Source organism: Microplitis mediator, chromosome 9 (assembly GCF_029852145.1).
Source record: "Microplitis mediator isolate UGA2020A chromosome 9, iyMicMedi2.1, whole genome shotgun sequence".
NCBI lineage: Eukaryota > Metazoa > Arthropoda > Insecta > Hymenoptera > Braconidae > Microplitis > Microplitis mediator.
This window is the reverse complement of record NC_079977.1, coordinates 1,535,286-1,550,353: the sequence shown is the minus strand read 5'-3', so window position 1 is coordinate 1,550,353 and position 15,068 is coordinate 1,535,286. Positions and strand designations below refer to the sequence as shown.

The 15,068-nt window shown below is 34.2% G+C and overlaps 4 protein-coding genes across 8 annotated transcripts in view; 1 reads left to right on the top strand and 3 right to left on the bottom strand.

The window, feature by feature from the left end:
- The window catches only part of LOC130675136 (calcitonin gene-related peptide type 1 receptor-like), a 222,135-nt gene that overhangs the window by 83,123 nt on the left and 123,944 nt on the right, over positions 1-15,068 (top strand). The gene's annotated exons all lie outside the window — the stretch shown is intronic.
- LOC130675120 (uncharacterized) lies at positions 182-4,458 on the bottom strand. The gene is made up of 2 exons (XM_057480614.1): positions 4,168-4,458; positions 182-4,061 (listed from the first exon to the last, which is right to left on the bottom strand). Exon 2 carries the CDS (start codon positions 4,031-4,033, stop codon positions 503-505), a length of 3,531 nt encoding a protein of 1,176 aa, XP_057336597.1. The 5' UTR covers positions 4,034-4,061; positions 4,168-4,458; the 3' UTR covers positions 182-502.
- Positions 4,805-9,699, bottom strand: LOC130675118 (uncharacterized). Its single transcript, XM_057480613.1, has 2 exons — positions 9,369-9,699; positions 4,805-9,265 (listed from the first exon to the last, which is right to left on the bottom strand). The coding sequence occupies exon 2, from the start codon at positions 9,235-9,237 to the stop codon at positions 5,704-5,706; it is 3,534 nt and encodes a 1,177-aa protein (XP_057336596.1). The 5' UTR covers positions 9,238-9,265; positions 9,369-9,699; the 3' UTR covers positions 4,805-5,703.
- On the bottom strand, positions 10,598-14,930 carry LOC130675124 (uncharacterized). Its single transcript, XM_057480619.1, has 2 exons — positions 14,680-14,930; positions 10,598-14,574 (listed from the first exon to the last, which is right to left on the bottom strand). Exon 2 carries the CDS (start codon positions 14,544-14,546, stop codon positions 11,028-11,030), a length of 3,519 nt encoding a protein of 1,172 aa, XP_057336602.1. The 5' UTR covers positions 14,547-14,574; positions 14,680-14,930; the 3' UTR covers positions 10,598-11,027.

Here is a 15,068-nt window from a genome sequence, read left to right as displayed (position 1 = left end):
TTTAAAAATCTTGCTTAAAGAAAAAGAATTTTCGGCAATAACAAATGTCATGTGTCCATACCACAACTTCACGGGTGAATCACAGAGCAGTAGATAAAAATTAACAAAAAAATGAATGACACTATTAGGTCTCGGGCATTTTCAAAAAAAAAAAAAAAAAACACAATTCGTTATTTGCTCTTATCTTTATTCTGTATAATTCACAATTTCATTTTATAATATTACAAAGTCACGATTCGGAAAAGTCGATTATTTATTAAGTGCTGGAATTTAAAAAAAATTATACATTAATTGCTTACATACGTCCTTCAGTTGGACAATACGTTAGAGTAAAAAACCCTAAAATAAAATGACATAAATGATGATAATTGAAACCTTAACTAATCATTTTTATTTTTTATGTTACACGTGTTTAAAAATTCATTAACAATACAACGATAACCTTAGTATCGATAATTATAAAATTCAATACAGTAAAATATTTTTACATGACTCTTACTTATTAACTACTAATTTTGAAAAATTGTTGTGTCATAAGACGATCTGCAAGCCTTTCAGCTTCATCATTTCCAAAACCTCGGAGACCATCGACGACATTCATTTGATAGCGCCGATCGCCGATGCAAAAATCGATACATTTATAAAGATGTTTAGCAATAATTTCAATATACTTTTTGCCAAGAGATTTGGCATATTTAGGCAAAAGTCTGTTGATATCCGTTGCTAATTCGTCGGGAGGAACTTTGTTAACAATACAAGTGAAGGTGTACAATAAGAAGAATTTGGGATCTTGATAAGTTTTCAAGTCCGAATCGACTGCCGCCCTTGCTGCAGTATTAGCTAACTTACGTTTTGTACGATTGTTTAGCGAAGAATATATTATATTATCGATTAATTCATGTACGAAATAATTTGCTGGATAGAATGACGGTTTAGTAGGATGAGGAACATCCCAATTTCCTTTCACAATTTTGACGAATATATTTCTGAATCGGTTCAATCTGTCTTCTAACTTATCTCGCGCTGTTACAATGTAATTAATTAGATAACTATGGCCTGCAGACTGTACTTTTTTTGGTAGTGACAAATCAAGAACATACTTGTCAATTATCTCATCGTGTAATTCTTCGGGAAGTAGAACCAATATATTATGATTTATTCTAAGTAGCTTTGTAATATAAAACCAAACGACATCTCGCTGCGAATCGTTTCCCTCATCGCTGAGTCTACGAAAGAGGCTAAATAAATTGCGGACATATTCTACAATGAACTCATTAGGGATAGAATCAAATTTCATAAGAGATCCAAAAGTATATTTATCATCTGGTCTTAGTCCGTCGATACATTTATTGATCAATTCCCAGTTCTTATCCTCAGGAAATGCTTTAAAAAGTTTAAGCACATTTCTAAACAATAGTCCACGAACCTTTTGATCCGTTTCGTGGGTCCACAAGTCCGTCAGGTTGATGTGTAAATTTTCGGCATCCTCGACCATATACAATAACCGAATTCTGAGTTTCCGTATATCCTCCGGCTGGTTAATCAGCTTATTTGCAAATGAAATAACTTTATCAACCCCCGTTCGTCGGCTTACATTAATAAGGCAATTAATTCCCGATTCTACACAATCATTGACACAGAATTTGTGTATCAAATCTAAAGATACTGGAGGGTTAGCGACACTTAGCGCTCTCGCAATCCAATTAGTTTTTTTCTGAACCGGCGTAGCATGATTTTCAAGCGGAGCCCTTGTAATATCGGACACGTTAAAAGTTGCAAAAAAGAGTTCAATTAACGGTCCTCCAAGCAGAATCGCCAGAGCGATTAGATCCCGTTCACACATACCCCTTTTATGGTTTTCCAGTAGCCTTCCATCAATTTTTCTAGGCAAATCTTGACACCACCGACTCAGCCTGAGAAATTTTTGAGCGAACGAATCGGACTCCAAAAGGGATTTGTTTGTGACACCAGGTACAAAAATTCCTGCAAGACATGCATTCAGAAATGGCTCCCAATTGTATTCAAAATATTGTGGATCGGTCTTCAGCATTTTCCAAGTAGACTTTAATTGCAAAGTAACGGGTATTACAGTCTTAGGTAATTTTTCGGTCTTCCTTACACTTTCACTGACGCAGTCGTTGTAAAGATCCTGATCCAAGTTTCTTACTGCGACTTTCAGATTTTTTATGTAAATATCATCTCTAATGTGATCACTAAGGAGTAACCGCACTTTTCTCACCAATTTCGGATGATCTTTGATAAGAATAACTTTAACATCAGATTTTGCTTCAGTTACTGCATTATTAAAGTCATAAATCGTTACTAACAAAGTTATTAATCCAGAAGTCTTCACGTATTCAGCAATAGGGAGCTCATAGTCCATTAGATTAGTGATAAAGTGTTCTAAGCAGATTCTATTGTATTGAAAACTGTCTGAAAAAACTAGCCATTTAACAAACCAAAGGTTCAAATAAAATTCTGTAAGCAATTTCATGCTACGCGTGTTTTTATTGATATTATTTTCCAAATCGTAACGAACTGCAGTGCCAATCAAATTCCATGGCACCTTGTTGTACCAATTTTCGAACTTGTTTTTCGTTGAATCGATAAATTTAATCAACGCATTCCAATTCCGGCGGGTTAAGGTTTTTAATGGGTACATGGTTGATATATATCGAAAAATACCGATCAGTACCGGTTCAGGTTCATTTATGTGCTTTGCTTCGATGTAGTTGATAACTTTCAGAAACGAATCACTGTCGGCATTAACTTGGCACGTATAGATTAATTCTTTTAATATCTCGCACCGTTTATTTGAATCGTTCTCGTGTTTGAATTCAAGTTTCAAGCGCCTTATTGACTTATCACAGGGTAAAAAGCAAATCCACGGCACACCGGAACGTTTTGCCCTTTTTTTATTGATATATTCAAGGATTTCTTCTACTAACTCGATTCGATCTTCGCGTGGAAGCATCAAAAGAGTTGATACCGTAATTTTTGTATAGCAGTCTAGTAATTTAACTCCGTAAACTTCTTCGAATGTAGAAATCATCAAAGGCAATTTATCATCTTTTGGAAGACATGTTAGGTACCGAAGTAATTTATCGAATTCAAATGAATCTTTGTCAGGCGGAAATTGCTGCTTGAACACGGCTTTGAACTGAAGGTCAGTGACGTTTTCATGAACGACTTTAAGATTTAACATTGGTAGAAATAATCGGGGATATCTCATTAAAGCGTCGGGGAATTTTTTAAAAAATAAATCAGTACTAGGGCGGCTCAACTTTATATTGAAGTTGTTGTTATGCAATTCGATGAGTTCCATAAAAGTGTCTGGATATTCCTTTAATAATCTGGGAAGGAAAGACGCATGAGTCTGTAAATTAACGGGTCGTAAATTTCGTTCGAATTTGTCGTCACTTTTTTTGCTTAGCTTTAGATACTTAATTACAAGTTCTGGATACTTGTCGAATAAAATTCGTACTATTCTATTGTTAAGCCGTAGTTTATGTTTTGTGATGCGACTCCAGATAAATGATTCACTGCAAGCCATCAGTAGTTGGTGAGCTTGTTTCTCCTCGTACATCAAAGTCAGCGCAGTATAAAATTCTTCAGCGGTAGCAGGATTCGCGGTCAAATTTTTAGCCAATGTTTTGATAATTTTATGTCGAATCTGCAAAGATACGAACGGAAGAATTCGTTCCTTGTAGTACTGAGCCCTACAATTTTCATGGCTGCCATTGAAAAACCACTTAGCCCTGAGCGCTCGAACAAACACAGCAGAGTTATCGGATTTCAAAGCTTCGCAAATTCCCTCAAATTGTTTTGATAATCGCGCGACCTCCACTTGTACCAGAGGTTTTAAAGCCTCCGGTAATTCCGACGAATCGACAGCCAATTGCATCGCTCTATTTTGATTTTCTGATTTTATTATTTTTTTCGCGATGCCGTTTAATGTATGAAACTTTTTACCCGGTGTGTTTCCTCTAACTTGCTGAATCGCAGTATAATATGGCAATGGTCGCTCTGCCATTATCGCAACTTTACAGCGTCAAAAAATTCTAGGTTCAAAAAAAAATAAAAATCTTTTTAAAACAACAATCACAAAAAAATTGAAATGTCTCACGAATAATTAACACTTTTAATGTAATTAATAACTTCAATTACCTATTGAATTGTTAATTTTATTTTACTTTCTTTTTATCTGAAGAAAGCACAAAATGTATTTAATCACAACGGTCGTCAATTGCTAATTACACTTTTGGTAATCACTAGTAAAATATAACCGCGAATATTTTTTTTTTTTTCAATTATGTTTTATTAAATAAATGTGTGATTCGTAAACTGACTCGCGACTCAACACCCGTTCCGTTACATGCCACCGTATAAAATGAACACGTGCTAAATATTTAGCAATCGAGTCTTTTTTCGATATGTGCTGCCTCTAAATATCATCAAAGAAAATGATAATCTCTCTTACCCCGATTACCGCCAAATAATTATACTTGGATATATTTACTCAAATACTTTAACAAATATATATATTTTAATCCCTCCTTCATAGAAATTCGTCATACTAAAATTGATAACAAGCAAAATAAATGTTTGTTCAAATTTGTTTCTAATCAACTTCAAAAATCTTGTTTCGATGAAAAAGAATTTTCGGGAATAACAAATGTCATGTGTCCATACCACAACTTCACGAGTGAATCACAGAGCAGTAGATAAAAATTAACAAAAAAATGAATGACACTATTAGGCACGGGCATTTTCTAATAAATAAAAAACATAATTCGTTGTTTGGTCATGTCTATATTCTGTATAATTCTCAATTTTATTTTATAATATTACAAAGTCACTATTCGGAAAAGTCGATAATTTATTAAGTGCTGGAATTAAAAAAAAAATTATACATTAATCGCTTACATACTAGGGTGGGTTGAAAAAAAACTTTTTTTTCTTTTTTTTTAGCATGGGGGTAGAATTTGTACCTTTAAAAAAAAAATTTTTCAAGAAAAAAAAAATTTTTTACTCAACATTTTGAGATGGCCCACTCGTTTTTTAAATAAATAATTGATTAAACGGAGCAGTTCCAACGAAAAAAAGTTTTTTTTGTCCATAATCGTGGAAAACATCTAATAATTGTCGAATGTGATTGTTTTTTTTTACTTCATTTTTATTTTAATTCAAAGAAAATGCTTTTCATTTTTGGATTTTTTACTTAAATTACAAAAATAATAGGAATAAAATTTTTTCAACTTCTGACTTCCAATTACCTTTCAAGGGGACACCCTACAGATTCTAGAACACCATGTAATTTTTTTCGTTGGGACTACCCCGTTTGACCAATTATTCATTTTAAAAACGAGTGGGCCACTAAAAAATGTTGAGTAAAAAAATTTTTTTTATTCTTGAAAATTTTTTTTTTCATAAGGTACAAATTCTACCCCCATGCTAAGAAAAACAAAAAAAAAAGTTTTTTTTCAACCCACCCTATTACATACGTCCTTCAGTTGCACAATACGTTAGAGTAAAAAACCCTAAAATAAAATTACATAAATAATAATAATTGAAATCTTAACTAATCATTTTTATTTTTTATGTTACACGTGTTTAAAAATCCATTAACAATACAACGATAACCTCAGTATCGATAATTATAAAATTCAATGCAGTAAAATATTTTTACATGACTCCTACTTATTAACTTCTAATTTTAAAAAAATAGTTAAGTGTCATAAGACGATCTGCAAGCCTTTCAGCTTCATCATTTCCAAAACCTCGGAGACCATCGACGACATTCATTTGATAGCGCCGATCGCCGATGAAAGAATCGATACATTTATAAAGATGTTTAGCAATAATTACAATGTACTTTTTGCCAAGAGATTTGGCATATTTAGGCAAAAGTCTGTTGATAGCCGTTGCTAATTCGTTGGGAGAGACTTTGTTAACAATGCAAGTGAAGGTGTACAATAAGAAGAATTTGGGATCTTGATAAGTTTTTAAGTCCGAATCGACTGCCGCCCTCGTTGCAGTATTAGCTAACTTACGTTTTGTACGATTGTTTAGCGAAGAATATATTATATTATCGATCAATTCATGTACGAAATAATTTGCTGGATAGAATGACGGTTCAGTAGGATGAGGAACATCCAAATTTCCTTTCACAATTTTGACAAATATATTTTTGAATCGGTTCAATCTGTCTTCTAACTTATCTCGCGCTGTTACAATGTAATTAATTAGATAACTATGGCCTGCAGACTGTACTTTTTTTGGTAGTGACAAATCAAGAACATAGTTATCAATTATTTCATTGTGCAATTCGTCGGAAAACAGAACTAATATGTTTTTATCAATATTAAGTAGCTTTGTAATAAAGAACCAAACGACATCTCGCTGCGAATCGTTTCCCTCATCGCCGAGTCTACGAAAGAGGCCAAATAATTTTCGGACATATTCCACAATGAACTCATTAGGGATGTAATCAAATTTCATAAGAGATCCAAAAGTATATTTATCATCTGGTCTTAGTCCGTCGAGACATTTTTTAATCAATTCCCAGTTCTTGTCCTCAGGGAATGCTTTAAAAAGTTTAAGCACATTTCTAAACAATAACTTACGAACCTTCTGATCCGTTTCGTGGGTCCACAAGTCCGTCAGGGTAATGTGTAAATTTTCGGCATCCTCGACCATATACAATAACCGAATTCTGAGTTTCCGTATATCCTCCGGTTGGTTAATCAGCTTATTTGCAAATGACATAACTTTATCAACCCCCGTTTGTTGGCTTACATTAAGAAGGCAATTAATTCCCGATTCTACACAATCATTGACACAGAATTTGAGTATCAAATCTAAAGATACTGGGGGGTTGGAAACACTTAAGGCTCGCGAAACCCATTTAGTTTTTTTCCGAACAGGCGTGGCATGATTTTCAAGCGGAGCCCTTGTAATATCGGACACTTTCAAAGATGCCAAAAAGGGCTCAATTAACGGTCCTCCAAACAGAATCGCCAGAGCGACTAGATTCCGTTCACACATACGCCTATCAAGGTTTTCCAGTAGCCTTCCATCAATCTTTCCCGGCAAATCTTGACACCACCGACTCAATCTGAAAAATCTTCGAGCTAACGAATCTAACATCAAAAGGGATTTCTTTGTGACACCAGGTACAAAAATTCCTGCAAGACATGCATTCAGAAATGGCTCCCAATTATATTCAAAATATTGTGGATCGGTTTTCAGCATTTTCCAAGTAGACTTTGATTTCAAATTAACGGGTATTACAGTCTTAGGTAATTTTTCGGTTTTCCTTACACATTCACTGACGCAGGCGTTGTAAAGATCCTGATCCAAATTTCTTACTGCGACTTTCAGATTTTTCATGTTAATATCATCTCTAATGTGATCACTAAGGAGTGACCGCACTTTTTTCACCAATTTCGGATGATCTTTAATAAGAATAACTTTGACATCAGATTTTGCTTCAGTTACTGCATTATTAAAGTCATGAATCGTTGCTAACAAATACTTAATTCCAGTAGTCATCACGTTGTCAGCAATAGGAAGATCATAGTCCATTAGATTAGTGATAGAGTGTTCTAGGCAGATTCTATTGTATGGAAAATTGTCTGTAAAAACTAGCCATTTAGCAGCCCGAAGGTTCAAATAAAATTCTGTAAGCAATTTCATGCTACGCGTGTTTTTATTGATATTATTGTCCAAATCGTACCGAACTGCAGCGACAATCAAATTCAATGGCATCTTGTCGTACCAATTTTCGAACTTGTTTTTCGTTGAATCGAACAATTTAATCAACGCATTCCAATCCCGGCGGGTTAAGGTTTTTAATGGGTACATGGTTGATATATATCTAAAAATACCGATCAATACCGGTTCAGGTTCATTTATGTGCTTTGCTTCGATGTAGTTGATAACTTTCAGAAACGAATCACTGTCGGCATTTACTTGGCAGGTATAGATTAATTCTCTTAATATTTTGATTCGATTATTTGAATCGTTCTCGTGTTTGAATTCAAGTTTCAAGCGCCTTATTGACTTATCACAGGGTAAAAAGCAAATCCACGGCACACCGGAACGTTTTGCCCTTCTTTTATTGTTATATTCAAGCATTTCTTCCACTAACTCGATCCGATCTTCGCGTGGGAGCATCCGAAGAGTTGATGTCGTAATTTTTGTATAGCAATCTAACAATTTAACTCCGTAAACTTCTTCGAATGTAGAAATCATCAAAGGCAATTTATCATCTTTTGGAAGACATTTTAGGTACTGAAGTAATTTATTGAATTCAAATGAGTCTTTGTCAGGCGGAAATTGCTGCTTGAACATGGCTTTGAACTGAAGGTCAGTGACGTTTTCATGCACGACTTTAAGATTTAACATTGGTAGAAATAATCGGGGATTTCTCATTAAAGCGTCGGGGAATTTTTCAAAAAAGAAATCAGTACTAGGGCGGGTCAACTTTATATTGAAGTTGTTGTGATGCAATTCGATGAGTTCCATGAAAGTGTCTGGATATTCCTTTAATAATCTGGGAAGAAAAGACGCATGAGACTGTAAATTAACGGGTCGTAAATTTCGTTCGAATTTGTCGTCACATTTTTTGCTCAGCTTCAGATATTCAACTACAAGTTTTGGATGCTTGTCGAATAAAATTCGTACCATTCTATTATTAAGCCGTAGTTTATGTTCTGTGATGCGATTCCAGATAAATGATTCACTGCAAGCCATCAACAGTAGGTGAGCTTGTTTCTCCTCGTACATCAAAGTCAGCGCAGTATAAAATTCTTCAGCGATAGCAGGATTCGCGGTCAAATTTTTAGCCAACGCTTTGATAATTTTATGTCGACTCTGCAAAGATACGAACGGAAGAATCCGCTCCTTGTAGTACTGAACCCTATAATTTTCATGGCTGCCATTGAAAAACCACTTGGCTCTGAGCGCTCGAACAAACACAGCAGAGTCATCGGATTTCAAAGCTTCGCAAATTCCCTCAAATTGTTCTGATAATCGCGCGACCTCCACTTGCACCAGAGGTTTTAAAGCCTCCGGTAATTCCGACGAATCGACAGTCAATTGCATCGCTTTATTTTGATTTTCTGATTTAATTATTTCCCTCGCGATGCTGTTTAATGTATGAAACTTTTCACCCGGTGTACTTCCTTTAACTTGCTGAATCGCAGTATAATATGGCAATGGTCCCAGTGCCATTATCGCAACTTCAAAGCGTCAAGAAATTCTAGGTTCAAAAAAAATAAAAATCGTTTAAAACAACAATCACTAAAAAATGAAATGTCTCACGAATAATTAACGCTTTTAATGTAATTAATAACTTCAATTACCTATTGAATGATTAATTTGATTTTACTTTCTTTTCATCCAAAGAAAGTACGAAAAATATTTAATCACAACGGTCGTCAATTGCTAATTACACTTTTTGTAGTCACTAGTAAAATATAACCGCGAATATTTTTTTTTTTTTTCAATTATGTTTTATTAAATAAATGTGCGATTTGTAAACCGACTCGTAACTTAACACCCGTTCCGTTACATGCCACCGTATAAAATGATCACGTGCTAAATATATAGCGACCGAGTCTTTCATCGATACGTGCTGCCTCTAAATATCAACAAAGAAAATGATAATCTCTCATACCCCGATTACCGCCAAATAATTATACTTGGATATATTTACTTAAATACTTTAACAAATATATAAATTTTAATCCTTTTTTCGTAGAAATTCTTCATACTAAAATTCATTACAAGCAAAATAAATGTGAGTTCAAATTTGTTTCTAGTCAACTCTAAAAATCTTGTTTAGATAAAACAGAATTTTCGGCAATAACAAATGTCACGTGTCCATTAGGGTAACCCAAAAAAACCGACTATTTATTTTTTCGAGTCTCTTATGAAAATTTGTTGGTTTAAGATGTTTCAAGAGGCCACTCCAAAAATCAGCTCGATTAAAAATTTTCAAGAGGTCGCTCACGAATTTCGAAAATATCAAAAATGATCGAAATTCGGATGTTTTGGTTCTAAATTTCTTCTTTCTCGTGGCAGCAATAGTTTATATTTATAAAATCATGACTACGCTGGAAATTTCAGCCCAAAATTCAAATATTTAAACGGCGCTTAAGAATTTTGAATATTAAGTGATAAAATGTAACTAATACTTTGAATTAGTTTTTGTATTTTTTTATAACTCAATTACTGTCATTTCACTTAAATATAACTTTTGCATAACCGAAAATATACAGAACAGTCTTAAAAATAAAATTGGTTAAGTTTTGAATAAGCAAAAAAACCTAAAAATTTTAATCCCTCCTTCATAAAAATTCGTCATACTAGAATTGATAACAAGCAAAATAAATGTTTGTTCAAATTTGTTTCTAGTCAACTTTAAAAATCTTGTTTAAAGAAAAAGAATTTTCGGCAATAACAAATGTTACGTATCCATACCACACTTTTACTGCTGAATCACAAAGCAGTAGATAAAAATTAACAAAAAAATGAATGACACCATTAGGACCCGGGCATTTTCTAATAAATAAAAAACATAATTCGTTGTTTGGTCATGTCTATATTCTGTATAATTCTCAATTTCATTTTATAATATTACAAAGTCACTATTCGTAAAAGTCGATTATTTATTAAGTGCTGGAAAAAAAAAAACTATACATTAATCGCTTACATACGTGCTTCAGTAGTACGATCCGTTAGAGTAAATAACCCTAAAATAAAACTACATAAATAATAGTAATTGAAACTTTCACTAATCATTCTTATTTTTTATGTTACACGTGTTTAAAAATCCATTGACAATACAACGATAACCTTAGTATCGATAATTATAAAATTTCATGCCGTAAAATATTTTACATGACTCCTACTTATTAATTACTAATTTTAAAAAATAGTTAAAAAGGCACTCGCCTACAGGGTTGTAGTTATTTATATTACGGGAAGAGACACAAGTCCAGCGAGCCGTGGATAGCTTTTTATTTGCCTTTAAAGTCTCCAAGACGACCTGCAAGACTTCTAGCATCATCATTTCCTAAACCTCGGAGACTATCGACGACTTCTATTTGATATCGCCGATCGCCGATGCAAGAATCGATAAATTCATGAAGATATTTAGCAATAATTTCAATGTAGTTTTTGCCAAAAAATCTCGCATATGTAGGCAAAAGTCTGTTAATTGCCGTTGCTAATTTCTCGGGAGGGACTTTGTTAACAATACAAGTGAAGGTAAACAATAAGAAGAATTTGGGATCTTGGTGAGGTTTTACGTTCAAATCGACTACCGCCCTTGTCACAGTATCAGCTAACTTACATTTCATACGATTGTTGTGCAAAGAATATATTATATTATTGATCAATCCATGTACGAAATTATTTGCTGGATAGAATGACGGTTCAGTCGGATAAGGAACATTCCATTTTCTTTTCACAATTTTGACGAATATATTTTTGAATCGGTTCAATCTGTCTTCTAACTTCTCTCGCGCTGTTACAATGTAATTAATTAGATAATTATGGCCTGCAGACTGTACATTTTTTGGTAGTGACAAATCAAGAACATACTTGTCAATTATTTCATTGTGCAATTCGTCGGAAAACAGAACTAATATGTTCTTATCAATATTAAGTAGCTTTGTAATATAGAACCAAACGACATCTTGCTGCGAATCGTTTCTCCCATTGTCGAGTCTACGAAAGAGGCTAAATAATTTGCGGACATATTCCACAATGAACTCATTAGGGATGTAATCAAATTTCATAAGAGATCCAAAAGTATATTTATCATCTGGTCTTAGTCCGTCGATACATTTATTGATCAATTCCCAGTTTTTGTCCTCAGGAAATGCTTTAAAAAGTTTAAGCACATTTCTAAACAATAACTTACGAATCTTCTGATCCGTTTCGTGGGTCCACAAGTCCGTCAGGTTGATGTGTAAATTTTCGGCATCCTCGACCATACACAATAACCGAATTCTAAGTTTCCGTCTATCCTCCGGCTGGTTAATCAGCTTATTTGCAAACAAAATAACTTTATTAACCCTCGTTCGTCGGCTTACATTAATAAGGCAATTAATTCCCGATTCTACACAATCATTGACACAGAATTTGAGTATCGAATTTAAAGGTACTGGGGGATTAGCAGAACTTAGTGCTCTCGCAATCCAATTAGTTTTTTTCCGAACAGGCGTGGCGTGATTTCCAAGCGGAGCCCTTATAAAATCGGTCACTTTTAAAGTTACAACAAAGCGCTCAATTGCCGGTCCTCCAAGCAGAATCGCCAGAGCGACAAGATCCGGTCCACTTCTACACCTTCTAAGATTTCCCAGTAGCTTTCTAGCAATCATTCTCGGCAAATCTTGACACCATCGACTTAATCTGAGAAATCTTCGAGCTAACGGATTGAACTCTGAAAGGGATTTGTTTGTGCCACCATGTACAAAAATTCCGGCAAGACATACATGCAGAAATGGCTCCCAATTGTATTCAAAATATTGTGGATCGGTCTTCAGCATTTTCCAAGTAGACTTTGATTTCAAATTAACGGGTATTACAGTCTTAGGTAATTTTTCGGACTCCCTTACACTTTCACTGACGCAGGCGTTGTAAAGATCCTGATCCAAGTTTCTTACTGTGACTTTCAGATCTTTCATGTTAATATCATCTCTAATGTGATCACTAAGGAGTGCCCGCACTTTTTCCACCAATTTCGGATGATCTTTAATAAGAATAACTTTGACATCAGATTTTGCTTCAGTTACTGCATTATTAAAGTCATCAATCGATACTAACAAAGTTATGAATCCAGAACTCCTCGCGTGTTCAGAAATAGGAAGCTCATAGTCCAGTTGATTCGTGATAAAGTGTTCTAGGCAGATTCTATTGTATTGAAAACTGTCTGTAAAAACTAGCCATTTAGCAGCCCGAAGGTTCAAATAAAATTCTGTTAGCAATTTCATGCTACTCGTGTTACTGTTAATATTATTTTTCAAATCGTACCGAACTGCAGCGACAATCAAAATCAATGGCACTTTGTTGTACCAATTTGTGAACTTGTTTTTCGTTGAATCGATAAATTTAATCAACGCATCCCAATTGTCGCTGGTTAAAGTATTTAATGGGTATATGGTTGATATAAATTTAAAAATACCGATCAGTACCGGTTCAGGTTCATTTATGTGCTCTGCTGCGATGTATTTGATAACTTTCAGAAACGAATCATTGTCGGCATTAACTTGGCACGTATAGATTAATTTTCTAAATGTCTCGAGCCGTAGATTTAAATTATTTATGTTTTTGAATGTAAGTTTCAAGCACCTTATTGACTTATCACAGGGTAAAAAGCAAATCCACGGCAGATCAGAATGTACTGCTTTTTTTTTATAGATATATTCAAGGATTTCTTCCACTAATTTGGTTCGATCTTCGTGTGAAAGCATCAAAAGAGTTAATGTCGTAATCTTTGTATAGCTGTCTAGTAATTTAACTCCGTAAACTTCTTCGAATGTCGAAATCATCAAAGGCAATTTATCATCTTTTGGAAGACATTCTAGGTACTGAAGTAATTTATCGAATTCAAATGAACCTATTTTCGGCGGAAATAGCTGCTTGAACATGGCCTTGAACTGAAGGTCAGTGAGGTTTTCATGCACGACTTTAAGATTTAACATTGGTAGAAATAATCGGGGATTTCTCATTAATGCGTCGGGGAATTTTTCAAAGAAGAAATCAGTACTAGGGCGGCTCAACTTTATATTGAAGTTGTTGTTATGCATTTCGATGAGTTCCACGAAAGCGTCTGAATATTCGTTGAATAATCTAGGAAGCAAAGACGCATGAGACTGTAAATTAACGGGTCGTAAATTTCGTTCAAATTCGTCATCGCTTTTTTTGCTTAGCTTGAGATACTCAATTACAAGTTTTGGATACTTGTCGAATAAAATTCGTACTAATCTATTATTAAGCCGTAGTTTATGTTCTGTGATGCGATTCCAGATAAATGATTCACTGCAAGCCATCAACAGGAGGTGAGCTTGTTTCTCCTCGTACATCAAAGTCAGCGCAGTATAAAATTTTTCAGCGATAGCAGGTTTCGCGGTCAAATTTTTAGCCAATGTTTTGATAATTTTATGCCGACTTTGCAAAGATACAAATGGAAAAATCTGTTCCTTGTAGAACTGAACCCTACAATTTCTATGGCTGCCATTGAAAAACCACTTGGCCCTGAGCGCACGAACAAACAAAGCAGAGTCATCGGATTTCAAAGCTTCGCAAATTTTCTCAAATTGTTCTGATAATCGCGCAACCTCCACTTGCACCAGAGGTTTCAAAGCCTCCGGTAATTCCGACGAATCGACAGCCAATTGCATCGAAGCATTTTGATTTTCTGATTTAATTATTTTCCTCGCGATGCTGTTTAATGTATGAAACTTTTTACCCGGTGTGTTTCCTTTAACTTTCTGAATCGCATTAAAATATGTCAATGGTCCCTGTGCCATTATCGCAACTTCACAGCGTCAAGAAATTCTAGGTTCAAAAAAAATAAAAATTAATTTAAAACAACAATCACAAAAAAATTGAAATGTCTTACGAATAATTAACACTTTTAATGTAATTAATAACTTCAATTACCTATCGAATGTCAAATTTTATTTTACTTTCTTTTTATCTGAAGAAAGTACGAAAAATATTTAATCACAACGGTTGTCAATTGCTAATTACACTTTTTGTAATCACTAGTAAAATATAACCGCGAATATATTTTTTTTTCAATTATGTTTTATTTAATAAATGTGCGATTTGTAAACCGACTCGTAACTTAACACCCGATCCGTTACATGCCACCGTATAAAATGAACACGTGCTGAATATATAGTGACCGAGTCTTTCATCGATATGTGCTGCCTCTAAATATCAACAAAGAAAATGATAATCTCTCATACCCCGATTACCGCCAAATAATTACACTTGGATATATTTACTTAAATACTTTAACAAATATATAAATTTTAATCCCTCCT

What these genes read in the sequence shown, in the direction of transcription:
- LOC130675124 (XM_057480619.1), bottom strand. Translation starts at nt 14,546, where the DNA reads ATGGCACAGGGACCATTGACATATTTTAATGCGATTCAGAAAGTTAAA.
- LOC130675118 (XM_057480613.1), bottom strand. Translation starts at nt 9,237, where the DNA reads ATGGCACTGGGACCATTGCCATATTATACTGCGATTCAGCAAGTTAAA.
- LOC130675120 (XM_057480614.1), bottom strand. Translation starts at nt 4,033, where the DNA reads ATGGCAGAGCGACCATTGCCATATTATACTGCGATTCAGCAAGTTAGA.